The sequence below is a fragment of the Dendrobates tinctorius genome, unplaced genomic scaffold (genome assembly GCF_039654945.1).
Source record: "Dendrobates tinctorius isolate UK_male_01 unplaced genomic scaffold, ASM3965494v1 ptg000104l, whole genome shotgun sequence".
Taxonomy (NCBI): domain Eukaryota; kingdom Metazoa; phylum Chordata; class Amphibia; order Anura; family Dendrobatidae; genus Dendrobates; species Dendrobates tinctorius.
The window spans coordinates 13,435,797-13,463,261 of NW_027361772.1; the positions used below are offsets into that span (position 1 = coordinate 13,435,797).

Below are 27,465 nucleotides of genomic sequence, written 5' to 3' on the forward strand. Positions count from 1 at the left end.
TCCAGGACACTATATGGTAAAATCAATGGTGCCATTCAGAAGTACAACTCGTCCTTCAAGAAATAAGCCCCCTATTTCTCTATTATTGCCGCACCTGTGCCACATCATTATTAGTCAGTGCCATTCCTCCTCTGGCAACTGAAAATGTGGTTTGCAGTCGGTCTCCTTCCCATTAGGCTAGGACTACTTTTGCACGCAACATTAGGATAATTTCTCTACTAACGATGGTAAATGTGGCTCATAAATTAATGCGACCACAATATGATTGCTGGATTTCACACAACTACTTTCACTGTAAATTTTAGCAGCGCAACAATCAATGGCTGCCACTTAGAGTCGAGCAAACAGATATGCGTTGCCCTCCAGGTTCGGTCTGGGGCACTCTTTATTTCTGCCCCCGGCATCCTTGGTGCCTCTTGAGTTTACCTAGCCCTGCAACACCCAGCACCCCTGCCGATCAGCTACTCCTGGTGCAAGCAGCCAGAAATACTCAGTTGCAGAGCTGCACAGCTCCGTCAAATGCATAGTGGCCGGGACGGGTACTGCATTTCCGCCCCCTATTTGAATTAATACAGTTGATGGAGCGCTGCACCTCTAACAACTGAGCACTTCTGTCCACCGCCAGCACCGGCAACAGCTGATTGGAGAAGTTGCTGAGTGTCACTACAGTACTAATTGGATATTGATGACCTGTCCTAAGGACAACCTCTCTAAATTTTAGTGACTAATGTTATGGCATCACAGAGCCTAGTAAGCACAAGAAGTTCAACCACCACTGTAGTCTGGAAGTTGATCTAATTGCTATTGAGAATGTCTTGTCCATGTTTCTTTTAGGCTATTACTCAATAGAAAATGATTTCTATAGCTGTACTCATGCAATTGACTGCACAGGACCCTTCTCTACGGATCTTAAAACCCTGGTGGGACGTCATGTCTGATTATCTCAGCCTCCTTATGCTTGTCGCGTCTGTATTCTCCGCCAGTTTGCAGGTGAGTAAAGAAATCAGCTGGACATTGCACAATAAAGAAAAAGCAAAGAAATGAGCCAGACTATAAGCTGTTTAACATTCAAAATGTAAGAGCATGTTCACTCTGTCAATTTCACAGACAAAACCCAAGAAAAAACAAAGCGACCATATACCCTACAGCAAGTACATGGTAATAATACATGTAAATAACATTGTGTACTTAGTTAACGCTATTTTGATAAAAAATGCATAAAAGCCATCCCACCGCGACAAGGTGTACCCAACAGGATGGTGCTAAGCTGTCTCTGGTATTAAAACCTATTGTACAATATGGAATCTCCTTCTTCAAAAGGAAGCATTAGGTGAAAGGGCTTCAGTTGGATTGTTTGGGGATGTACGCAGTTTACTGCTTTGTTGTAGACCAAGCAAACTAATTTTTACCCCCATCATCTAACATTGTTGTCTAGATAATTCCAAAACAAGGAGTGGTTTACTTTATTGTATGAGATGCACATGGACAATGGTAAATCCATGTCAGTGCCTGAATTACTTTTTACTAAAAGAATATTTTTAAACAAGTCTTATGAGATAGTATTTGATCATCTACTACAGGGTTGACTAAAGGTGTTAAGGGCTAGCGGAATGCACCAGATAAAGAAGATGGTATATGGAGCGTTCGCAGCCCGGGGTCCACCGTGCAGAGATGGAACCTGCTGCTTAGACAATGACGGATACAATACACAGGTGGAGGCCGGACACCGGCGGGCAGCCACTGACCCGGTGCTTGCAAGAGCGGACTCTGTTACCACACGGAGTCCGTACTAGCCGGCATATAACCGTGCCCTGTTAAGCGTCACAGGGCACAAGTGGAAGTAGTACATCGCACACAGCGGGTGCTACGACTACCCTGACGGTCGCCACTAACCAGCGTAAGGACCATGCTGGAAAGCGCTAGTAAATGCGCACGGCGCCGCACGGATAGCCGCTGCGGTAAATGCGGAGTTGTGGTGTCTGAACTGTCTGACGCCCGCTGGTGCTAATGGAACCTGAGCTAACTGCACTGCGGCGCTAAGCAGTACTAGTGCTAGCTGCTGGGACTAACAAGACCCTAACTCATACGTATCAAAGGAGGGGGGTTATATAATGAGTCAGTCACCAGAATCATACATCCATCTACAGACACACCACTAAAGCAAAAGACTCAATGTCTATCATAGCGGATGGCGGGGCGGCCATGCGAACCTTTTATAGCAGCGTCCTGCCGGGACCGTCCAGATGGTCCAATCTGAGCTGGAGAAGTACCTGAACATGTGACCTCCGATCTCCAATGAGAGATCGTCCCACGGGCATGCTCAGTGGACCAAAAGGAGGACTTAGTCCCTTGAGTAGTTCTCTGCTGGTCAGCATGCGCTGCTATAGCTGGACCAGAGGTGGCAGCAGCAACCAAACCCACAATGCTGGTGTGAGCAGAGTGCCGGGATCGACAAGTCTGCTGAGCAGGCTCCACTGCAGCCGGAGAGGAATGGGAGACCGCAGAAGGCAAGGCTCGAGATTCCTGTTGTGCAGCGACAGGAACCTGACGCCTAACAAAAGGCATGTTTGGACCATTGTGACGCAGTGTCATGCTGCGGCCGCAGTCCCCGCCGTGGCCCCTGCTGGTTCCTGCACCCCTGCTGCTGCCGTCCCGGCCTCTGGTGGCTTCCACGCCGCGGTCTCGCCTGCCTCTGCCCTCACCGCGGCTCCCCCGTTCCCGTCACTCTTATCCTGCACTCGCTCCTGCCCGATCTCCTGTGCTCCAACAGGCACGCGCCTCCGCCCGGCTTCCTGCTCCTCGACGGGCGCGCGCCCACACTGAAGTCATTAGCGCGTGCACCCTCCATTCCCCCTGAGGGCACGCGCTCTCCTCAGCCTACGCCAGCAGGGGTCGTGACCCGGAAGTCCCTGACTAGATTCCTTATATCAGGCCGCCTCTTCCTCCTGACGGTGCCTGATGATCTCTTGAGCCCTGCTAGTGATCCTGACCCCCTTGTCTCTGTGCGCACCCCTGCTCCCAGCCTGTCCTCAGCTAATATTTCCTCTCCGCTGTTCTCTCTCTTAGGATCTGGAATCCCAAGGTCCTGTTCCGCCCTGTCCTGGTCTCTCAGCTGTGTTCTCCAGTCTGTGCCTGCTTCCTGCCGTCCCATCCGTGTTCCTGATCTGTCCGCCAGCCGTGTCCCTCTCCTAGGGAGATTATCTGCCAGTCTCTCCTGTGTCCTACTGGGTTTCCTGGGTTCTTTACCTGGGTACCAGTTGCCGTGGTGATAGTTACCCGCCGACCTGCCCCAAACACTCCCTGTATAGGGGGAGGTCCACCTGGTCAGCTTGCCCGTGGGAGTTTCGTTGCCACGGTCCAGCGGGTCCACTCCCGGAGTAGTACCAAAGTCTCACACGCAGTTGGTCCCCTTTCTACTCTGACTTGGGCACGCCAAGCATAGAACAAATTTACCCATATCTTTTTGGGCATCCAATCTTTGTGAGCCCTGGCATTTACCCAGATTTGCTTTGTACTACCTTCAGTCCCAGATCAAATGCGCCTAAAATCTGATTATATATATAATTATCACCATAAGTTGCATTGTTAAGTGATGATACTATTCTTTTTGTATTAACAGGTCTATAGTGAGAAAGTGCTTTGTGTGCCTGTACCCCCAAAACCTTTATTAGAAAATGTCATCAATCTTACCTCAATCCATGGATTTCCAAGTTACTATTTCACATCGGGACGCAAGACTATAATAGAGACACAATACTATTTAATAATCAACCAATGGTGCTATGAACATATGGTCCTAAATTTTGCAAGGTTCTTTCCTTACCTTATCTTAGTGAACTCAACAGGTTTTATGGTTATCAGCAATTTTTGGTTTAAGTTTCCAGGGACACATTCAAGGATCAAGCATTTTATTACTGTTCTTGGAATGTGCCTATATTCTCCTTGGACCACCAAAGCTCTTGCAAAGACAATGTATGAGGAGAGTAGGATTCATGTGGATCCATCAGAAACTTGGTCTGAAGCACCAGAACCCATTAGTCCATCTGTATCTCACATAAAAAATATAGAACAACCAGCAATGTATGAGGAGAGGAGGATTCATGTGGATCCATCAGAAACTAGGTCTGAAGCACCAGAACCCATTAGTCCATCTGTATCTCACATAGAAAATATAGAACAACCAGTAATCACAGAACAGTCAGAAGATCCACCCAGACCTCCACAAAAACAAGTTAGTTTCTGCTTGGAAGAAGCTGAGAGACCTATTGTGACACATAGGAGGTCTAAGAAGTTAATTAAAGAGGTAACAGACAAAGGAACAAATGTGCCAATTCTTGACAAGAAGGAAGGAGAGCAGGCAAAGGCTCTTTTTGAAAGAGTTAAAAATTTCCGTCTTCACACAGAGGGGAAGAGCTTACTTTATTATACGTACAAGACACAAGCTATATTAAGAGTGCTGCTGGCAACAGCCTTGTTCTTATATGTTACTTATCATACATCAGACATTAAATTTGAATTCTACTGTGTGGAGCCACAAAACATTTCGGGGTTCACTGAGTTCAACTGTATTTACACGCCTTGGAGAATGTTTAACATGTTGTCCATCATCTTCCTGCTACTACTTTTCGTGTACACCTTGATGTGCCTCTACACTGTGTACTGGATCTTCTGTTACAAGTTACAAAAATACTCTTTTGAAATAATCCGAAATGGGTTAAGTATAGATGACATTCCTGATGTGATTAACGATTTAGCTTTTCTTCTTCATTTGATCGATCAGTACGATCCACTTTATGTGTGGAATTTTGCAGTCTTCCTATCAGATGTTAGTGAAACCAAGCTAAACCAAATTAACATGAACATCTGCTGGACCCAAGAGAAACTTCAGCAGTGTTTAAACATCAACTCAGAAGGCAAGACTGAGATTCGATTACCAATACTCCCAGGCATCCCAGAACAGCTTTTCCAGTTGAAAGAAATTGAGGTACTAAAATTAGAGAAAATAAAAAGTGCAGTGTTAACAGGTGATGTTTCCAACTTGTGCATGCTGAAAGAACTTTGGATCACTAATTGTAACATAAAAGTCAAAAGAAGAGCACTAGACTTTTTGAAGAAGAACCTACACATCTTGAGAGTGAATTTCAGCAATCCAGATGAGATTCCATCTTGGATGTACAACCTATCTTCTCTACGAGAGCTATACCTCAGTGGCCAAGTTGAGTCAGAAAATAAGACCATTGTCGAATTACAATCCTTTAAGGAATTTACAAAGCTCAAGTTTCTTTTCCTCAAACTTAACACATCTTCTGTTCCTTTAGCCATAACATGTTTGGCCCAAACTTTGGAAAGCCTTACCATTCACAATGATTATGTTAAACTGTCATCTTTCTCCCTCTTGGAAAAGTTCACAAATCTTAAACAGCTGACTTTTAACTATTGCCAGTTGGATCACATACCCAGTTCTATATTTAGCCTTGCAAAACTCCAAGAGGTGGACTTCAGCAATAACAACCTGAGCTTACTGGCAGAACTGGCCAGCCTACAGCAATTGAAGAATTTAGTTTCTTTGCATCTTTCTAGAAATAACATCTCTATTCTACCACATATTGATAAAGTATTGAGTCTTAAGAAGCTGTGCATAAACAATAATCATCTAGAATTCATCTCCTTAGCAATCTTCAAACTGACAAGATTGACCTATTTGGATTTCTCAAATAATCATATCCACTTGCTTCCTGACGAAATTGGGAATCTCGTTGACCTGCAGTACCTCTCGATTTCTCATAACAAGCTGGCCTTTTTGCCTAATCAACTTTTCTCCTGCAAAAAGCTTCAGACTCTGGTGCTTTCCCATAACAAAATATCTATTATTTCATCATATATTGGAGAATTAACACAGATAACCTACCTAGATCTCATGGAAAATAATTTGAAGAAGCTACCTCCAGAACTGGAGAAATGTACCTACCTAAAAAGGAACCAATTGTTGGTTGAGGAGGAGATATTTGACACACTGCCCTATGAAATAAGAGAGAGGATGAATATCAAGAATTATTTTGTAAGTAATTACATTTTGTATGGATACAGGGTAACCCTAAACTACATTCAAATGTGGTCTTCTTTTAGGGTGGACTTATCACAGATGATGGCCAGTATGCATAATATATGGTGGAAATAAAAATTACTAGTCAGGCCACACAAGCTGGCCATACAGTGGGGCAAAAAAGTATTTAGTCAGTCAGCAATAGTGCAAGTTCCACCACTTAAAAAGATGAGAGGCGTCTGTAATTTACATCATAGGTAGACCTTAACTATGGGAGAGAAACTGAGAAAAAAAAATCCAGAAAATCACATTGTCTGTTTTTTTTTATGGTGGAAAATAAGTATTTGGTCAGAAACAAGCAATCAAGATTTCTGGCTCTCACAGACCTGTAACTTCTTCTTTAAGAGTCTCCTCTTTCCTCCACTCATTACCTGTAGTAATGGCACCTGTTTAAACTTGTTATCAGTATAAAAAGATACCTGTGCACACCCTCAAACAGTCTGACTCCAAACTCCACTATGGTGAAGACCAAAGAGCTGTCAAAGGACACCAGAAACAAAATTGTAGCCCTGCACCAGGCTGGGAAGACTGAATCTGCAATAGCCAACCAGCTTGGAGTGAAGAAATCAACTGTGGGAGCAATAATTAGAAAATGGAAGACATACAAGACCACTGATAATCTCCCTCGATCTGGTGCTCCACGCAAAATCCCAGCCCGTGGGGTCAGAATGATCACGAGAACGGTGAGCAAAAATCCCAGAACCACGCGGGGGGACCTAGTGAATGAACTGCAGAGAGCTGGGACCAATGTAACAAGGCCTACCATAAGTAACACACTACGCCACCATGGACTCAGATCCTGCAGTGCCAGACGTGTCCCACTGCTTAAGCCTGTACATGTCCGGGCCCATCTGAAGTTTGCTAGAGAGCATTTGGATGATCCAGAGGAGTTTTGGGAGAATGTCCTATGGTCTGATGAAACCAAACTGGAACTGTTTGGTAGAAACACAACTTGTCGTGTTTGGAGGAAAAAGAATACTGAGTTGCATCCATCAAACACCATACCTACTGTAAAGCATGGTGGTGGAAACATCATGCTTTGAGGCTGTTTCTCTGCAAAGGGGCCAGGACGACTGATCCGGGTACATGAAAGAATGAATGGGGCCATGTATCGTGAGATTTTGAGTGCAAACCTCCTTCCATCAGCAAGGGCATTGAATATGAAACGTGGCTGGGTCTTTCAACATGACAATGATCCAAAGCACACCGCCAGGGCAACGAATGAGTGGCTTCGTAAGAAGCATTTCAAGGTCCTGGAGTGGCCTAGCCAGTCTCCAGATCTCAACCCTATAGAAAACCTTTGGAGGGAGTTGAAAGTCCGTGTTGCCAAGCGAAAAACCAAAAACATCACTGCTCTAGAGGAGATCTGCATGGAGGAATGGGCCAACATACCAACAACAGTGTGTGGCAACCTTGTGAAGACTTACAGAAAACGTTTGACCTCTGTCATTGCCAACAAAGGATATATCACAAAGTATTGAGATGAAATTTTGTTTCTGACCAAATACTTATTTTCCACCATAATATGCAAATAAAATGAAAAAAAACAGACAATGTGATTTTCTGGATTTTTTTTTCTCAGTTTGTCTCCCATAGTTGAGGTCTACCTATGATGTAAATTACAGACGCCTCTCATCTTTTTAAGTGGTGGAACTTGCACTATTGCTGACTGACTAAATACTTTTACATATATATTAAGTCTCCCCTAAGTCTTCTCTTTTCTAGAGTAAATAGACCTAATTTTGATAACCTGTCTGGGTATTCTAGTGAACCAACTCCATTTATCATTTTAGTAGCCCACCTTTGAACCCTTTCAAGTTCAGTAATGTCTTTCTTGAGCACCAGCGTCCAAAATTGCGCACAATACTCCAAGTGTGACGAGTGATTTGTACAGAGGGAGAATTATGTTTTCATCTCGTGTCCCCAGACCTCTTCTAATGCATCCCATGACCCTATTTGCTTTCGTGGCAGCTGCCTGACACTGGGCACTCCAATTTAGCTTCTTATTGACTAAGATGCTTAAGTCTTTTTCCATGTCTGATTTCCCCAGCAGTTTCCCATTTATTAAGTAATTATAGCATCTGTTTCTCCTTCCCATGTGCATAGCCTTACACTTATCTGTGTTAAACCTCATTTGCCATTTTTCAGCCCAATTCTCCAATTTACTCAAATCTGTCTGTAGTTGCAAACTGTCCTCCTTTGTGTTAGCTACCTTACATAGTTTTGTATCATCTGCAAATACTGATATTTTACTGTGTAAGCCATCCACTAGATCATTAATAAATATATTAAATAGTAGGGGGCCCAATACAGACCCCTGTGGTACCCCACTAGTAACCCTGGCCCAATCTGAGTATGCCCCATTAATAACCACTCTTTGTTTTCTATCACTAAGCCAGCTACCTACCCATCTACACACATTTTCCCCTAGCCCAAGCTTTCTCATCTTACTTACCAATCTTTTATGTGGGACAGTGTCAAATGCTTTAGAGAAGTCGAGATAAAGGACATCCAATGATTCTCCTTGGTCCATTTGAGAGCTTACATCCTCATAGAAGCTGATCAGGTTAGTTTGACAGGAGCGAGCCTTCATAAATCCATGTTGATATGGAGTTAAACATTAACATTGAGATATTCCATAATGGTATCCCTTAGAAACCCTTCAAAAATTTTACCCACAACAGATGTTAAGCTTACCGGCCTATAGTTTCCAGGTTCCCTTTTACACCCCTTTTTGAATATTGGTACCACATTTGCTTGCCGCCAATCAAAAGGAACAGTCCCTGTTTCTATAGAGTCTTTAAATATAAGGAATAGAGGCCTGTCTATCACATTACTTAACTCCCTTAATACCCGAGGGTGAATGCCATCAGGGCCTGGTGATTTGTCAATTTTAATCTTACTAAGGTGGTTTTGCACTTCTTCCTGGGTTAGGCAGGTAATACTTAATGGGGAGTTTACATTATCACTATGCAGTTTCCCTGGCAAATCCTTTTCCTGTGTGAACACTGTTGAGAAAAAAGTATTTAAAACATTTGCTTTTCCTACATCGCTCTCTATGATTTCACCCTCATTGTTCTTTAAAGGGCCGACACCATCAATTTTAATCTTTTTACTGTTTATATAATTAAAGAATAGTTTGGGGTTTGTTTTACTTTCCTTAGCAATGAGTCTCTCAGTTTCCACTTTTGCTAAATGTATTTGTTTTTTACACATTTTATTTTTTTCTCTATAACTTTTTAATGCTTCTTCATTGCCTTCTTGTTTTAGCTTCCTAAATGCCTTGTTCTTGTTATTTATTGCCCTTTTTACATCCTTATTTAGCCACATTGGTGTTCCCCTGTTCCTAGCCCTTTCATTTCTGTACGGTATGGCTAGCTCGCAGTGGGTGTGTAAAACTGATTTAAATATTTCCCTTTTATTTTCTGTGCTCCTATTTTTGAGGACATTGTCCCAATCAATTCGGCGAAGGTCCTCTCTAAGCTGGTCAAACTTTGCTTTCCTGAAATTCAGCGTTTTTGTAACCCCCTTCCAGGGCACCTTACTGAAAGACAAGTGGAATTGTATTATATTGTGGTCACTGTTCCCTAGGTGCCCATCGACTCGTACTTCTGTTATTCTACCTGGCCTGTTGCTTAAAATTAAGTCCAGAAGGGCTGTCCCTCTAGTTGGGCCCTGCACAAGTTGTGACAGATAATTATCCTTGGTCACTGACAGAAATTGGTTTCCTTTCTGAGATACGCAGGTTTCAGTTTCCCAGTCTATGTCGGGGTAGTTGAAGTCCCCCATAATAATCACCTCATTGTGATTTGCTGCTTTGTCTATTTGTTTCAATAATACATTCTCAGTGGTTTCTGTTATATTTTGTGGCTTATAACAAACCCCTATGAGGATTTTATTACTTTTCCCTCCTTGTATCTCCACCCATAGAGACTCCACCTCTTCATTTCCCTCTTGTATATCTTCTCTTAGTGTGGGCTTTAAAGTGGACTTTATATATAGACAGACTCCACCCCCTTTTCTTTTTTTTACGATCCCTCCTAAACAAATCATATCCTTGCAAGTTAGCCGCCCAGTCATAGCTGTCGTCTAACCATGTCTCAGTTATTCCTACTATGTTGTGTTTTTCGTCATACATTACCAACTCCAGATCTTCAATCTTATTGGTCAGGCTTCTGCATTGGTCAGCATGCAGGAAAGAAGTTTTGCTTCCTTTTTCTTAGCTTCCTTCTGAGTACCCTGTCTTGGGTCCTCTGTACCACATCTAGTATCCTTGATTAGTTTATCCTTCTGCTGCATGTTCTTGTCTGCTGTTTTTCCTCCCATCCCCTCTTCTTCTAGTTTAAAGCCCTCCTGATGAGTGTGGCAAGTCTTCTGGCGAATGAGTGTTTCCCAGGTTTTGTGAGGTGTATCCCATCTCTTGCGAGAAGTCCATCGTAGAGGTAATTCACGCCATGGTCCAAGAATCCAAATCCTTGCTGCCTGCACCACCGTCGTAGCCAGTTGTTCATCTGTAGTATCCAATTCCATCTTCTGATGCCATGACCATCGACTGGGAGGATTGATGAGAAAACAACCTGTACGTTCCGTTCCTTTATTTTCTTCCCCAGAATTTCAAAGTCTTCGCAGATAGTTGGTAGGTCATTTCCTGCCGTGTCATTTGTGCCTACATGTGTTCTGTCCTCTTTATGTGTAAGGCGTACATAAATCGACATAAAGCTAACTCCCTTCACGCAACTCATTGATTGGAGAAGTTTCCGTATTCAACTTTTATTGCAATGAAGCAGAGTGAAACTGTGAAACAACAATAGGAGCATTTAGTACATGGTACATACATAGTAAGGTAATACATGAACTGAAATCACAGATATGTACATAAGTAGTTCCTATTTAAACGGAAACGAGATCTAACTAATGCTGACTACAAAGGAGAAACACAAAAGCGCTGACGTATAGATAGTCCTAAGTCAAAACCTGAATCTCCTTACCGACAGTGCTTCTATAAGCCGGGAGGCAGAGAGATGCTTCAGTACCACATGGAATGAAAAACTAAAATGGCTCCTGGAGAATAAGGTTATATGATGTCTCCCAGGGGTCAAAGGTAGAGACTACGGTGGCCGGATAGATCAAACAAGAGAAGTAGACTAGAATGAACTCCAAAGCTGTTTGTACAGACAGCCAGTAGGTGGCGCTGTTGCATTATAAATGACAAGCATAAGAAATCACAGAAGGACAATAAATAAACAATTATGAAGAAAGCTGTTAAAGGCTTCACAACATGTATCAGTAGGAAAGGGTAGTCATCCTTGGATTTGAGGATAGTTGGTATCCTGTTGGCCACATCCTTTATTTTTGCTCCTGGGAGGCAGCATACTTCTCTTGCGGTTATGTCCGGCCTGCAGATAGTTGCCTCTGTGCCTCTTAGTAGTGAGTCGCCCACAACTACCACTCTTCTTTTCTTTCCGACGCACTACTTGTTGCTCGTGAGTGTTTTTGAGTGTCATTTGTTTCCGCTTTTGTTGACAGAGTAACTTCTTTTGTTGATAGTGTGTCTTCTCTTGTAGATACTTTATCATCCTGAGCTATGCCATTTTCGTTCTCCAGCATGAGGGCTTCATATTGGTTGCTAAGCTGTGTGGGTGGTGATGACCACTTGATCCGTTTGCTTCTTTTCGTCACATGGCTCCACTTTTCAGCCTCTGTATGTGCTCTGAAGCTTTTCTCACTTTCCAAATCCTGAATGGTTGCTTCTGCTTCATCCAAGAAGTCCTCATGTTCTTTAATTACCTTCAATGTTGCTATTCTTTCTTCCAGTCCCTGCACCTTTTCCTCTAAGAGGGCAACAAGTTTGCACTTCTGACAGGTAAAGTTGAGTTTTTGGTCCGGAAGATCCGTAAACATGTAGCATGTGTTGCAGGTGACCATGTGGATTTTCTTCTCTTCCATATTGCTGATGCAGGCTATGATGGGTGGAAACTCGCGACGAAATATGCAGATGAGCTTCCTGCTTCTCTAATCCCTGGTTTTGCGATGTCCTCAAACAGCGAGACCCGGGAAGTCCCAGCGATCGATCAGCTTAAGGCGACTCTTCTCCTCTTCCCAGAATGCACCGGAAATATGCAGATGAGCTTCCTGCTTCTCCAATATTGATGATATTTTCTTTATTTGGACAGGAACGACATCATCACTACATGACTTTCATCTATATCTTAACTCGATCTTTCTAGAGCTACAGTTCACACTACACTCTAGTACTGAATCCGTTCCCTTTCTAGATACACGAATACTGCAAGATAATGAGGGCAATCTCTCCACGGACCTATACTGTAAACCAACAGACAGCAATAGCCTGTTGCACTATTCAAGTTGCCACCCGAAGGCTACCAAAAATTGCCTACCACGTTCACAATTTAACAGAGTAGCACGCATTGTATCAAATCATGACGTCCGAGACGAGAGGCTAGACACAATGGCCAAGAAATTCAGGAACAGACATTATCCGTCAAGATTACTTGATGTCGAAAAGAAACGGATATTAACTCCTCCATCTCCTCCACCCACAACATACCCTAGAGAAAGGGTTCCATTTGCCCATACATTCCATCCACTTATGCCCAAGGTGTACTCCATTATCAAAAAACACTGGCCTCTTCTCTCTAAAGCTTACCCTGATATTAATTCCTTCGAAGCTCCAATATTAATTTGCACGAAAAGACCCACCAATATCCGTGACAAAATAGTAAGGGCAGACATAGGTAGCAAACTACCAACTACGACCCAAAGATTACTTGCCTCCCAACGTCATGGTACATTTCCCTGCTTAAATTGTGCGGCCTGCTCAAATGTAATCAGATCGGATAATATCACCCACCCCAGGACGGGTAGATCCTTCCCAATACGTGGCTATTACACATGCGACTCTAATTTTGTGGTATACTTAGTGAAGTGCCCAATGCAGTCTCCTCTATGTAGGAGAGACAACCCAGCATGTAAAAGATCGCATTGCTAGCCACAAGTCTACAATCAGGTGTCAGGAAAATTGGCTACCCTTACCAGATCACGTCTCTAAGTTTCGGCACTCAGTCGCACAGTTAAAATATCAGGTTATTGAACGTGTACCTCGCCCAAGAAGGGGCGGTGATCATGTAAGACTCCTGAGAGAAAGGGAAACTTTCTGGATACACAAACTGGATACTCTAGCCCCTAGAGGACTCAACAGAGAGGTAGATTGGCTTATATGAACATTATTAACTTGTTTTCTATTTTTTTGCAGACTCGTTAATATACTATCACCCTAGGTGAGTTTGCTCCACCCCCTTGATTCTGTCATATCACCTTCTATTTTTATTTTTAATTTTATTTTGTTTTTTTATTTTTTATCTCTTGACTTTTGCATGTGCCACAGTCAATTGTATACATGCTAACCTGATTTATATTATTTATCCTTTATTTCTTATTTTTATCGTCTTTTTCCAATTTTATTTCACAATTTTTTTGCATATCTGATTCTTTTAATTTTTGATTTTCTTATTTTTTCTCATTCTTATTTTTATTTTTATGCCCTCTCTATGTGTATATATATATATATATATATATATATATGTATATGTCATGCAGGTCCTCTTTTACCTAATGGATGCCAACCTCTAATATGGGGCAATTAGCATTTACCTCATGGGCCCCTGGATTAGTATGTTAGGTTTCAGGTTGAACTTCGTGTCTTTTTTTCCAATCTGAATTGGATAAGGCAGTGGTCTTCTGAAAGAGGTGGTCTTTTGGGGAGGTTTCCCTCTATATACACACTTCATGTAAGGATACATCCATTTTACATAATAAATATTTAGAGTATGGTGATTTTAAAACAATTTTGGAACAAAATTGAAAGTAATATAACTTATATTGAAGAAACTGTCATATGGTATGGCTGAAAATAAAGGCAAGAAAGTAGACAATCATTTGCAGTTTTTGACTGTTAACTGTATAAATCTAAAAAGGACCAGTCACCTGCAGAAAAACATTGAGTTAAAAACATTTTAAAAATCCACAAACACCTCTGATTCTTCCACTCTTTTCTGTTTTATGCTGCATTGCTGAATTGTAGAGATATTCACATTTATTTCTTCTGGACAGTCACAGCAGGATGAGAAATCTCTGTTTGTAGACCAACTGAGCGTTTCTTCAGAGTCTTCTCTCCCAGAAGCTGATTTACCAGTCTATCAGTCTCAGACGCTGCCGAGCTGTGATTGGCAACGATTAGAGTTGAGCGATACCGTCCGATACTTCAAAGTATCGGATCGGAATGGATCGGCCGATCTTTAAAAAAAGTATCGGTATCGCCGATTCCGATACCGGAAGTCCCATTCAAGTCTATGGGACTTCCGGTATCGGAATAAGAAAAACCCTGTTTTTGCCTTGTACAGCCTCTCTGGGGTCTGTACGGGCCTTTCGGGGGGCTGTGCCGGCCTGCCAGGGGGTCTGTGCAGGCTCCGGTGGTCTGTGCCGGCCTGCCGGGGGGCTGTGCCGGCCTGCCGGTGGTCTGTGCAGGCTCCGGTGGGCTGTGCCGGCCTGCCGGGGGGCTGTGCCGGCCTGCCGGTGGTCTGTGCAGGCTCCGGGGGGCTGTGCCGGCCTGCCGGGGGGCTGTGCCGGCCTGCCGGTGGTCTGTGCAGGCTTCGGGGGTCTGTGCAGGCATCGTCCGATGGGACTACAAGTCCCATCGGGCGATGCCTGCTACCATGACAGTGATTGACACATTAGCCAATGATGGGACAGTAGTAGTCCCATCATCCGGCTAATGTGTTAAATGTTAAAAAAAAAAAAAATACTACATGCTACATACATACTACATGCTACATACATACTACATGCTACATACATACTACATATATACTACATGCATGCTACATACATACTACATGCTACATACATACTACATGCTACATACATACTACATATATACTACATACATACTACATACATACTGCATGCTACATACATACTACATACATACTGCATGCTACATACATACTACATACATACTACATACATACTACATGCATGCTACATGCATGCTACATACATACTGCATGCTACATACATACTACATACATACTACATGCATGCTATATGCATGCTACATACATGCTACATACATGCTACATACATACTACATGCTACATACATACCACATACATACTACATACATACTACATACATGCTACATACATACTACATACATACTACATACATACTACATGCATGCTACATACATACTACATGCATGCTACATGCATGCTACATACATACCACATACATACCACATACATACTACATACATACTACATGCTACATACATACTACATATATACTACATGCATGCTACATACATACTGCATGCTACATGCATGCTACATACATACTACATACATTCTACATGCTACATACATACCACATATATACTACATACATACAATACATTCATACAATACATACATAGACATACAGTACATATAACATAGAGTAACATACTTACCAATACTTGTCACATTGTTCCCCGAAGCCATTGTCTTTTCCGGAATAAATATTAACATAACAAACCACAAAAATACTCACCCACGATCCGAAGCAGTCCACGAGTGTGTCCCACGACGATCTTGGGTAGAGAACGGCAGCATCAGATGATGCTGCCGTTCTCTACGGGCTGCAGGAATCCAATGACGGAAGGTAGGTATCCTTCCGCACTGTATTCCTCCGCCACTTAAAAAAAAAAAGTCCCTAGTCTCACTTTATGCCATTGCTGTGTGGGAAATTCCCACGCAGCAATGGCATAAAGTGAGACTAGGGACTTTTTTTTTTTTAAGTGGCGGAGGAATACAGTGCGGAAGGATACCTACCTTCCGTCATTGGATTCCTGCAGCCCGTAGAGAACGGCAGCATCATCTGATGCTGCAGTTCTCTACCCAAGATCGTCGTGGGACACACTCGTGGACTGCTTCGGATCGTGGGTGAGTATTTTTGTGGTTTGTTATGTTAATATTTATTCCGGAAAAGACAATGGCTTCGGGGAACAATGTGACAAGTATTGGTAAGTATGTTACTCTATGTTATATGTACTGTATGTCTATGTATGTATTGTATGAATGTATTGTATGTATGTAGTATATATGTGGTATGTATGTAGCATGTAGTATGTATGTAGTATGTATGTAGCATGCATGTAGCATGCAGTATGTATGTAGCATGCATGTAGTATATATGTAGTATGTATGTAGCATGCATGTAGTATATATGTAGTATGTATGTAGCATGTAGCATGTATGTAGTATGTATGTGGTATGTATGTAGCATGTAGTATGTATGTAGCATGCATGTAGCATGCATGTAGTATGTATGTAGCATGCATGTAGTATGTATGTAGCATGCATGTAGTATGTATGTAGTATGTATGTAGTATGTATGTAGTATGTATGTAGCATGCATGTAGTATGTATGTAGTATGTATGTAGCATGTAGCATGTATGTAGTATGTATGTGGTATGTATGTAGCATGTAGTATGTATGTAGCATGCATGTAGTATATATGTAGTATGTATGTAGCATGTAGTATGTATGTAGTATGTATGTAGTATGTATGTGGTATGTATGTAGCATGTAGTATGTATGTAGCATGCATGTAGCATGCATGTAGTATGTATGTAGCATGCATGTAGTATATATGTAGTATGTATGTAGCATGTAGTATGTATGTAGTATGTATGTGGTATGTATGTAGCATGTAGTATGTATGTAGCATGCATGTAGCATGCATGTAGTATGTATGTAGCATGCATGTAGTATGTATGTATGTAGTATGTATGTAGCATGCATGTAGTATGTATGTAGTATGTATGTAGTATGTAGCATGCAGTATGTATGTAGCATGTATGTAGCATGTATGTAGTATGTATGTAGTATATATGTAGTATGTATGTAGCATGTAGTATGTATGTAGCATGCATGTAGTATATATGTAGTATGTATGTAGCATGTAGTATGTATGTAGCATGCATGTAGTATATATGTAGTATGTATGTAGCATGTAGTATGTATGTAGCATGCATGTAGTATATATGTAGTATGTATGTAGCATGTAGTATGTATGTAGCATGCATGTAGTATATATGTAGTATGTATGTAGCATGTAGTATGTATGTAGTATGTATGTAGCATGCATGTAGTATGTATGTAGTATATATGTGGTATGTATGTAGTATGTATGTAGCATGTAGTATGTATGTAGTATGTATGTAGTATTTTTTTTTTTTTTTTTTTTTTAACATTTAACACATTAGCCGGATGATGGGACTACTACTGTCCCATCATTGGCTAATGTGTCAATCACTGTCATGGTAGCAGGCATCGCCAGATGGGACTTGTAGTCCCATCGGACGATGCTTGCACAGACCCCCGGACATCAGCACAGCCCCCCGGCAGGCCGGCACAGCCCCCCGGCAGGCCGGTACAGACCCCCACAGGGTGCACAGACCACCGGCAGGCCGGCACAGCCCCCCGGCAGGCCGGTACAGACCCCGGGCAGTCCACACAGCCCCCCGGCAGGCCGGCACAGCCCCCCGGCAGGCCGGTACAGACCCCCACAGGGTGCACAGACCACCGGCAGGCCAGCACAGCCCCCCGGCAGGCCGGTACAGACCCCCACAGGGTGCACAGACCACCGACAGGCCGGCACAGCCCCCCGGCAGGCCGGTACCGACCCCGGGCAGTCCACACAGCCCCCCCGGCAGGCCGGCAGAGACCCCCGGAAGGCCCGAAATGACGGCGCATCATGATGCGCACACACCGCGCATCATGATGACGTCAGGCCGTCAATCAACTTTGAACTTCCGATTCCGATGCCGAATTCCGATATTGAAAAAATATCGGAAGTCGGTATCGGAATTCCGATACAGCAAGTATCGGCCGATACCCGATACTTGCGGTATCGGAATGCTCAACACTAGCAACGATTGGTAGGGAGGGATGAAAGCACCCCCCCAGAAAAGACTCTGAAGAAATGCCGAGTTGGACTGCAAAGCAGAGATTTCACATACTGCGCTTAAGAAGCAACAAATACGAATATCTGTGCAGCTCAAAGCAGATAAAAAGCAGCAGAATGAGGAGAGCTCAAAGATTTTGACAAGGTATTAAACTCAAAAAATGTTTAAGCAAGTTAAAAGTACTCTTTAAAGAGAACCCTTCAATATAAATAAGCAGTCTCATCTGCCAACATCAGCCTGTACCAGAGCAAAAGGAAAGGAGCAGATTGGTATATAGATTTGAGGAAAAAGTATTAGGCCAGAGTCACACTAGAGAGAAATACGGACGAGTGCTATACAAGAAAAATCGCATAGCACTTGGACCAATGTTAATCTATGGGGCAGCTCCCATCATCCGATTGTTTTCTCACCCGTTTTATACGTGCGAGCAAAATCGCAGCATGCTGCGATTTGCAACGTACAGTATATCGGCCGAGTCTCGCCAATGCAAGTCTATGGGTGCAAGAAAAAAACGGATTACACACGGACCATCAGTGTGACTTGTGAGAAATATGCACTAGTGTCCTTTAGAAAAGCCGGCAATTCAGTGCGCTATATTGTAAAATCACACTGACAGGTTAATAAAGAATAGATAGAATACATGTATACACATAGTATAGGTGTGTATATATATATATATATATATCTCATTGACACATATATATATAGTTATATTTCATAGAGATATAGATAGCAGAATAGGTGAAAATTCAATTGTCTGCATCTGTAAAATCATTACAGAACCCAACAGGATATGAGACATGGTTTACATACAGTAAACCATTGCATATCCGTTAGATTTATATATGTCCATCACTAATAATGTTAGTAGTGTATGTGTGTTAAATTTTGGAGCTGTAGGTGCTAAATTAAAGAATTAATTCATGGAAAAAACTGGTGTAGGCACCCGCCTAATTTTCTCCGCCAGGGAAGTCAAGCCAGTGACTGAGGGCAGATATTAATAGCCTAGAGAGGGACATTGTTTTTGCACCCCCTCCCCCGGCTAAAAAAAAAATCAGCCCCCAGCCACCCCAGAAAAGGCGCATCTGTAAGATACGCCAATTCTGGCATTTACCCTCTCTCTTCCCATTGCCCTGTAGCGGTGGTATATGGGGTAATTATTATTATTATCTATTTATAAAGTGCCATTGGTTCTACGGTGCTGTACATGTGAAGGGGTTACATACAAATTACAGATATCACTTACACAGAGAAAACCAAAAGCAAAACACAAAACAAATATCCTTTTTCAGCTCAGACCCAGTTTCTCATTTAGTTCAGTGTGCATTCAGTGCATATAAGGGTGTGACCGCCCTTTTTTTCTGAGTTGGAAAATCCATCCTGTCTGGCCTATGCTATTACTGGTGGTTCAGTCCCTCTGTCCTTGTTCACATTTACGTCACTTGACAAGAGGAAAAGTTTTAAATACAAGAGTTAGGACTGTCCCACAAGGGTTGCCGTGACGTGGCGGGATGGCTTGTACATTATTTTGATCAAAATTATCTTAACTAAATACCCTTATTATTATTACTACCTTCATGCAATTTTTGCAATTTACTTTTTATTTTTTTATTTTAGGATATTTGTTTTGTGTTTTGTTTTTGGTTTTCTCTGTGTAAAGGTCATGTGTTCATATGCAATTACATTTTGCATACACATTAATTTACTTTTTCAGCTCAGACCCAGTTTCTCAGATATCACATACAGTACACAAACTAACAATAACAGACTGATACAGAAGGGAGAGGACCCTGCCCTTTCTGGCTTACATTCTACAGGATGGTGGGGAAGGAGACAGTAGGTTGGGGGGTTGCAGCAGCTCCAGTGATGGTGAGGCGGTAGCTCCAGTAGTGTTGAGGAGGCAGCGGGGATCATTGCAGGCTGTAAGCTTTCCTGAAGAGATGGGTTTTCAGGTTCCGTCTGAAGGATCCAAGTGTGGTTGATAGCAGGTCATGTTGAGGCAAAAAATTCCAGAGGATGTGGGATATTCGGGAGAAGTATTGGAGGTGGTTGGGTGAGGAACGAATAAGAGTGGAGGAGAGAAGGAGGTCTTGGGAGAACTGGAGATTACGTGAGGGAAGATATCGGGAGATTACTTCAGAGATATATGGAGGAGACAGGTTATAGATGGCCTTGTAGGTCAGTATTAATAATTTGAATTAGATACATAGAAGGAATGGGAGCCAGTGAACAGATTTGCAGAGGGAAAAGCAGAGGAGTAGTGAGGATAGAGATGAATTATTCGGGCGGCAGAATTAAGGATGGACTGGAGAGGTGCGAGGGTGTTAGCAGGGAGGCCACAGAAAAGGTTGTTGCAATAGTTGAGGCGAGAGATGATGAGGGCATGCACAAGCATTTTGGTACATTGAGGGTTGAGGAAGGGATGGATTCTGGAAATATTTTTGAGCTGGAGGAAACAGGAGGTGGAGAGAGCTTGGATGTGCGGTTTGAAGGTCAGGGTAGAGTCAAGGGTTACTCTGAGGCAGCGGACCTCTGGTACGGGGGAAATTGTGATGTCGTCAATTGTTATAGATAGGTCGGGTATGGAAGATCTGTGAGATGGGTGAAAGATGATCAGTTCAGATTTGTCCACCTTGAGTTTGAGGAAGCGAGAGGAGAAGAAGGAGGCTATGGCTGATAGACACTCCGGGATTCTGGAGACCAGAGAGGTGACGTCTGGGCCGATTGAGGTAGATCTGAGTATCATCGGCATAAAGGTGGTACTGGTATCCATGGGACTTTATGAGTTGCCCCAGGCCAAGTGTATAGGTTGAGAAGAGTAGGGGTCCTAGAACAGAGCCTTGGGGGACTCCAACAGAGAGAGGGTGGGTTGAGGTGGTAGTGTGGGAGTGGGAGATGCTGATTGTGTGGTTGGAAAGGTAAGAGGAGATCCAGGATAGGGCGAGGTCTTTGATGCCAAAGGAGGAGACGATCTGTAGTAGGAGGCAGTGGTCAACTGTGTCGAAAGCAGAGGACAGGTCTAGAAGGAGGAGTATAGAGTATTGTCCTTTAGCTTTGACTGTAAGTAGGTCGTTCGTAAATTTGGTCAGGGCTGTCTCAGTGGAAAGATAGGGACGGAAACCAGATTGGGTAATAAGGGGTTAATGTCACCTTGCTATTGTAAGGTGACATTAAGCCTGGTTAATAATGGAGAGATGTCAATAAGACACCTATCCATTATTAATCCACTAGTCTGAAAGGGTTAAAAAACACACACAAATAAAAACCTTTAATGAAATAAATAAACACACATTTTTGCCCATCTTTATTACACTCCCAATCCATTCGAAGCCATCATTCTCCTGTAAAAAATACAAAATAAAAAAGAAACAATATCCCATATGTGACGGGAGCCCATGCTGAGCCCATTTTTTGAGTGGACCCTCTGGGTCATGGCACCCACCCGCCGAGGGCGAGCTTACCTTGTGAGAATCCACCCCCTGTACAGGGAGTGTCAGGGGCAAGACCAAGGGGGTGAGCCACCACGACTGCTGGGACCAGACGGCCGGCTCAGGGGACACTAGACGAGTGTCTGACGACAAGGACGAGCAGGAAGCAAGACAACTTCATTAGGATAACATACAGTGTAAACAAGCAAACGTGCAAGGTGCGCGCGTGGGCACGCCAAGGTCCATAGAATGGTACGTGCCAGGTGGCACGCCTAGGTACAGGTATCGGCACGATGGCATCGGACTCCGGACTGCTGGCAACGATCGACATCATCAAGGCATCAGGCTGCGGACATCAGCTCCGGACGTCAGGCCGCAGTCATCCAGCTCATGATCTCTGGCAGCGATCGGCAGGTTCCGGGCATCCGGCAGGCAAACCAGGTTCCAGCCAAGGAGGCACGACAGATATCCGGGCATGGTGCGTGATAGGGAACACGCCGAGGTCCAAGGCTACGTGCGTGTGTAGGGGACACGCCAGGGTTCAAAGCTAGGTGCGAGGCAAGGTGCGTGTGTAGGGGACACGCCAGGGTTCAAGGCTAGGTGCGCGTGTAGGGGACACGCCAGGGTTCACAGACTAGACAGGGTGCGTGTGTGGAGACACGCCAAGGCATGAGACAGAGTGCGAGTGTAGACACACGCCAAGGCACAAGGTACGAGTCAGAGTCCTGAGCGTGCAAAGGGCACGACAGGGTCAGGCGAGGGCCTGCGTGTGCTTTAGAGAGCACGCAGAGCACAGTGCGGAAACAGCGTGAAGTGCAAGGGAGCACAGAGGGCACAGCTGGGGCACTGGCTAGCTGATCGGGCTGCGGCACAGACAGACGGGCAAGACTCCAGTGAACCCGGCTGAGGCATGGCAGGCGACACAGCTGTCACTGACCGACGAGCACGGCTGAGGCACAAGCAGGCGGGCACGGCTAGGGCGCGCACGGCTGAGGCACAAACAGGAGGCTAGGAAGGCCAGGCGCATGCAAAGAGCATACGAAGAAACAGAGCAGGGGAAGACAAGACGAGAAACAAGGCAGGGCTTAAGCAGAGTACAGAACCAGGAACGGAAGCAGATCAGAGCAAGAACAGAGCTAGCAGCGGAGCGTAGGCCGAAGCCCAGAGCCGGGCCAAGGGAGAACCTTGGGACTAGCCTAGAAACATGCAAGAGAGCAAAATAGGAAAGAGTCTAGCAGCGGAGCGTAGGCGAAGCCCAGAGCCGGGCCAAGGCAGAGCCTTGGGACTAGACATGGAAAGGAGAACAAAAGGAAAGAAAGGAGGGATGGTGCGTGTGCCAGGGAGCACTACAGAGCACCATAGGAGAGAGCGAGGCAGAGCAAGCAAAGACTGAGACCATAGGGAGGAACAAGGCAGAGCAAGGCAAGGTACGAAACAAGGCATAGCGAAAACAGGCAAGGCAGAGAAACAGAAGGACTACAAGTCCAAGCAGGACAAAGACGAACATGGCACAACGGACAAACATAAGACAAGGCACGGGACAAGAGATGGAGTACGAGCACGGAGCGTGTGTAGAGACGCACGACAGAGCAGAGTGCAAGGGCACAGAATAGAGGGAGCGCCCCACAGACCAAGCAGCCATGCAGGGACACCACACAATACTCAGGCCCTGAGCAAAGGAAGGGGCGGCCTGATATAGGGCATAGCACCTCCTCTTCCAAGTCAGGACCAGGGGAGCACTTCCGGGTTCAGATCCACAGGATAACAGAGCACAGTCACATGATCAGAGTTCCAGACATGACAAGACGACTGCAGATCCAGTGCTGAAACCTAGACAGGTCACATGATCATAGTTCCAGACATGACGGGATGACTACCGAACCAGACAGTGCAGGATCTCTAGGAAACGTCACATGATCAGCGTTCCAGACATGACGAGATGATTGCAGAACCAGACAGTGCAGGATCCAGGCAGGGACACATGATCAGGGACTCTAGACAAGACGAGAAGATCACAGAAGGCAGAGCAGAAACGCAGGCATCCTGCAGCTCAGACATGAGGTGAGTGTGCACACTGCTCTAGCGAACATGCAGGACAGCAGACAAGATATGCACATGCACATCGTTCCAGGAGTTCTTGAGACAAAACAAACATGGCGAACATGACACCATACCTGTCCGCCGTACAGTCAAGTCCCATGCTGCAATCCATCTGAAGGGGTTAAATAGTTTACAACCAGGAGCGGTGCTAATGTGACTGGCCTGGCTGTAAACCATGGAGGAATGACTGAGAAGCTGCCTGCGTAGCCTCCCCGTCTGACCGGAGATGAACTGATTAGAATGGGAAAGTTACTGAACATTTTCCCATGCTGTCATTTCACCGCAGGTCAGGTGGGGAGTCTGCGCGGCCTCAGTGACTACTGCTGACGGGAACCATGGATGCAGGCTGGACCGGCTGATGTAAAGATGAGCACTGGCAGGTGTGGTTGGACCACCTGACTTAGAGATAACTACTGGCAGGTGTAGATGGACCAGCTGACGTAGTGTTGAGCTCTAGCAAGTGCAGCTGGACCGGCTGATGTAGATATGAGAATTGGCAGATGAAGCTGGATCAGCTGATGTAGATGTAAGGGATTGTATTAGCGGTTTTGACTCTCATGTGACAATGTAAGGACTCGTGTTGTGAGTTCATTTTCCCCTTCGTCACTGGGGTCTGGTGAACTCCCTATTCTGGTAAAGGAAGGTAATGAGCCTGATTATCAGGCACCTGAGTCTAATGAGGATGACTGGCTGAGTGGAGTCACGGACTGGATATAAGGCTGCCGACTCCCTTCTGCCCTGCGGGTGATTTCTCTGTGGACTTCTAGGACACCAGTCTGATTCCTGCTCCTCTAAAGCTAAGTTTCTGTTTTGCCTGTTTGCTTTTTGTTTTGTTTTTTGTTTTCCTTGCTTTTCAGTATTCTGCCATTCCCTGCTGGGGTGAGCTGAATCTCCTTTTGCCTGTAGCTCTGTCTTCAGTATATTCCTGAGTGCTGACATAGCTTTTTTGAAGCCTAGTGTCTTCAGGGCCTTTTTCACTGTCAGTCTGTTGGCTCTTATTTTCATAGGGTTTTTCACGGATTGCAGACAGCAGCCTTCCTGTCCTTTTCTATTTAGTTAGCTTGTGCCCCTCTTTGCTCAGTCTATCTTTCTGTCTGTGTTGGTATTTTCATCTTGCTTCACCGTCATTATATGTTGGGGGCTGCCTATTGCTTTGGGGTCTGCTCTGGGGCAGTTTAGATTTCCCCTTTCTTTCTTTAGGCCTATTTAATTCTCCGGCTGTGATCAAGGGGTCTAGGGCATCGTAGGAACCCCCCACGGCTACTGCTAGTTGTGTTGATAGGTTCAGGGATCTGCAATCCGATAGCTGCAAACTTCTCTGGTTTTCTGGACTTAGCTAGCATTTCTGTTTTTGCCTCCTACGGTGACTCAGATCCTAGGGTACTCAATAGCAGGAAAGAATTGTGTTTAAAAAAAAAAAGTGTGTATATTCTTTCCTCTAAATCTCTGAGGCCGTAGGGGGAATTTTTTTTTTTCTCTCAATGGAGATAAAGCAATTGTCTGATCGTGTGGAGCAGCTCGCTGCGGAAGTGCGGGGAATTTCCGCCTACCTTGCTCGTTCGCATGCTGTTGAACCAAAGATCCCTACACCTGATGTATTTTTTGGGGATCGATCTAAATTTTTGAGTTTCAAAAATAATTGTAAATTATTTTTTGCCTTGAAGCCTAACTCGTCAGGGAGCTCCGTGCAGCAGGTTAAAATTGTCATCTCTTTGCTGCGTGGCGATCCCCAGGATTGGGCGTTTTCTTTGAAACCAGATGATCCTATTCTGACTAATGTGAACGCATTCTTTCAAGCTTTGGGGTTGTTGTATGACGAACCTAATGCTATTGATCAGGCTGAAAAGACCCTGTTGGCATTGAACCAGGGTCGAGATTCTGCAGAGTTGTACTGTCAAAAGCTCCGAAAGTGGGCGGTCCTTACTACCTGGAATGATAATGCCTTGGCTGCTCTCTTTCGGAAGGGTTTGTCAGAAGCCGTAAAAGATACTATGGTGGGATTTCCTGTTCCCTCTGGTCTGGACGATTCTATGTCATTAGCCATTCAGGTTGATCGGCGTTTACGTGAATGCAGGATTGCACGAGAGGTGTTGCCACCGGTTGAACAGACGTCTGAACCTATGCAATGTGATAGAGTTTTGTCTAAGGCGCAACGTCAGGAGTTCAGAAGGCGTAATAAGCTGTGTTTTTTCTGTGGAGATGCCTCGCATATTATTTCTGTTTGTCCTAAATGAGAGAAACGCTTTGCAAACACGTTTTCTGTTGGTGGTGTTCAACCTAAGTTTCTTCTGGCTATTACTCTGATCTGCTCCCTGTCCACATTTTCCGCCAAGGCTTTTGTGGATTCGGGAGCAGCGCTAAACCTAATGGACTTGGATTTTGCTAAACGTTGTGGATTTCCGATGACACTTCTGCAGACGCCTATCCCTTTGAGGGGGATTGATGCTACTCCTTTGGCTAAAAATAAACCTCAGTTTTGGACCCAGGTGGTCATGCGGGTCGCCCTAGACCATCAAGAAAATTGCAGATTTTTGGTATTGCATGGTCTGCATGATGCCGTTGTTCTGGGGTTTTCCTGGTGGCAAATTCATAATCCAGTTTTGGATTGGAAATCTGTGTCTGTGGTGAGTTGGGGTTGTCGGTGTGCCTTTAGTGAGGCTCCGGTTTTTTCCACCTCTCCTCAGTCGCATGATGTTCCTGACTATTTGGCGGACTTTTATGATGTATTTAGTGAGAATGAGTCTGCGTCCTTGCCTCCTCATAGGAGTTATGACTGTGCAATTGAACTAAGCTCGGGGTGTAAATTTCCCAAGGGTCGGCTCTTCAATTTATCTGTACCCGAGCACGAGGCTATGCGGTCCTATATTAAGGAGGCGTTGGAGAAGGGTCATATTAGACCATCCTCTTCACCCTTAGGTGCTGTTTTTTTCTTTGTGGCCAAAAAGGATGGTTCTTTAAGGCCTTGTATTGATTATCGTGCCCTCAATAAAATTACTATTAAATATCAGTATCCGTTACCCCTGATTTCGGATCTATTCTCTAGAGTTAGAGGTGCTTGCTGGTTTACCAAGCTTTACCTCAGGGGGGCGTATAATCTTATCCGCATTAAGCAGGGGGATGAATGGAAGACGGCGTTTAATACTCCGGAGGGACATTTTGAGTACCTGGTGATGCCTTTTGGGCTCACTAATGCCCCTTCTGTCTTCCAGTGCTTCATGAACGATATTTTCCGAGACTTTGTCGATAAATTTTTGATTATCTATCTGGATGATATTTTGATCTTCTCCAAGGATTGGGATTCTCATGTGGAACATATTCGGACTGTGTTCCGGATCTTGAGGGAGAATTCCCTGTATGTCAAAGGATCGAAATGCCTTTTTGGAGTACAGAGGATTTCATTTTTGGGATTTATTTTGTCTCCGTCAACTATTGAAATGGACCCGGCCAAGGTACAGGCCATTTATGATTGGGTTCAGCCCACTTCTTTGAAGGCCCTCCAGAAGTTTTTGGGTTTTGCTAATTTTTATCGGAAATTTATAGCAAAATTTTCTAGTATTGCCAAGCCATTGACTGATCTGACTAAGAAGGGTGCTGATGTGTTGAATTGGTCTCCTGAGGCTGTTGCTTCCTTTCAGGAGCTGAAGCAAAGATTTACCTCCGCCCCGGTTTTGCGGCAACCTGATGTCTCACTCCCGTTCCAGGTAGAGGTGGATGCTTCTGAGATTGGTGCAGGAGCTGTTTTGTCCCAAAAGGATCCTGTAACATCTAAAATGAATCCCTGTGCTTTCTTTTCCCGAAAGTTCTC

The 27,465-nt window shown here is 44.3% G+C and overlaps 2 protein-coding genes across 2 annotated transcripts in view; both read left to right on the forward strand.

Moving 5' to 3' along the window:
• Positions 1-860: 860 nt before the first annotated feature.
• Positions 861-4,830, forward strand: LOC141100440 (volume-regulated anion channel subunit LRRC8C-like). The gene is made up of 3 exons (XM_073588950.1): positions 861-990; positions 3,620-4,779; positions 4,824-4,830. The coding sequence occupies exons 1-3, from the start codon at positions 874-876 to the stop codon at positions 4,828-4,830; spliced, it is 1,284 nt and encodes a 427-aa protein (XP_073445051.1). The 5' UTR covers positions 861-873.
• The window catches only part of LOC141100354 (volume-regulated anion channel subunit LRRC8D-like), a 31,006-nt gene continuing 8,347 nt past the window's right edge, over positions 4,807-27,465 (forward strand). Inside the window, exons 1-2 of the mRNA XM_073588772.1 lie at positions 4,807-6,058; positions 13,377-13,401. Coding sequence (XP_073444873.1) covers positions 4,856-6,058; positions 13,377-13,385 — 1,212 coding nt within the window. The 5' untranslated portion in view covers positions 4,807-4,855 and the 3' untranslated portion in view covers positions 13,386-13,401. The remainder of the gene's footprint in view (positions 6,059-13,376; positions 13,402-27,465) is intronic.

Coding starts and splice junctions, on each gene's coding strand:
- LOC141100440 (XM_073588950.1), top strand. CDS start 874: ATGCAATTGACTGCACAGGACCCTTCTCTACGGATCTTAAAACCCTGG. Junction 991..3,619: donor TATTCTCCGCCAGTTTGCAG/GTGAGTAAAGAA, acceptor TTGTATTAACAG/GTCTATAGTGAGAAAGTGCT.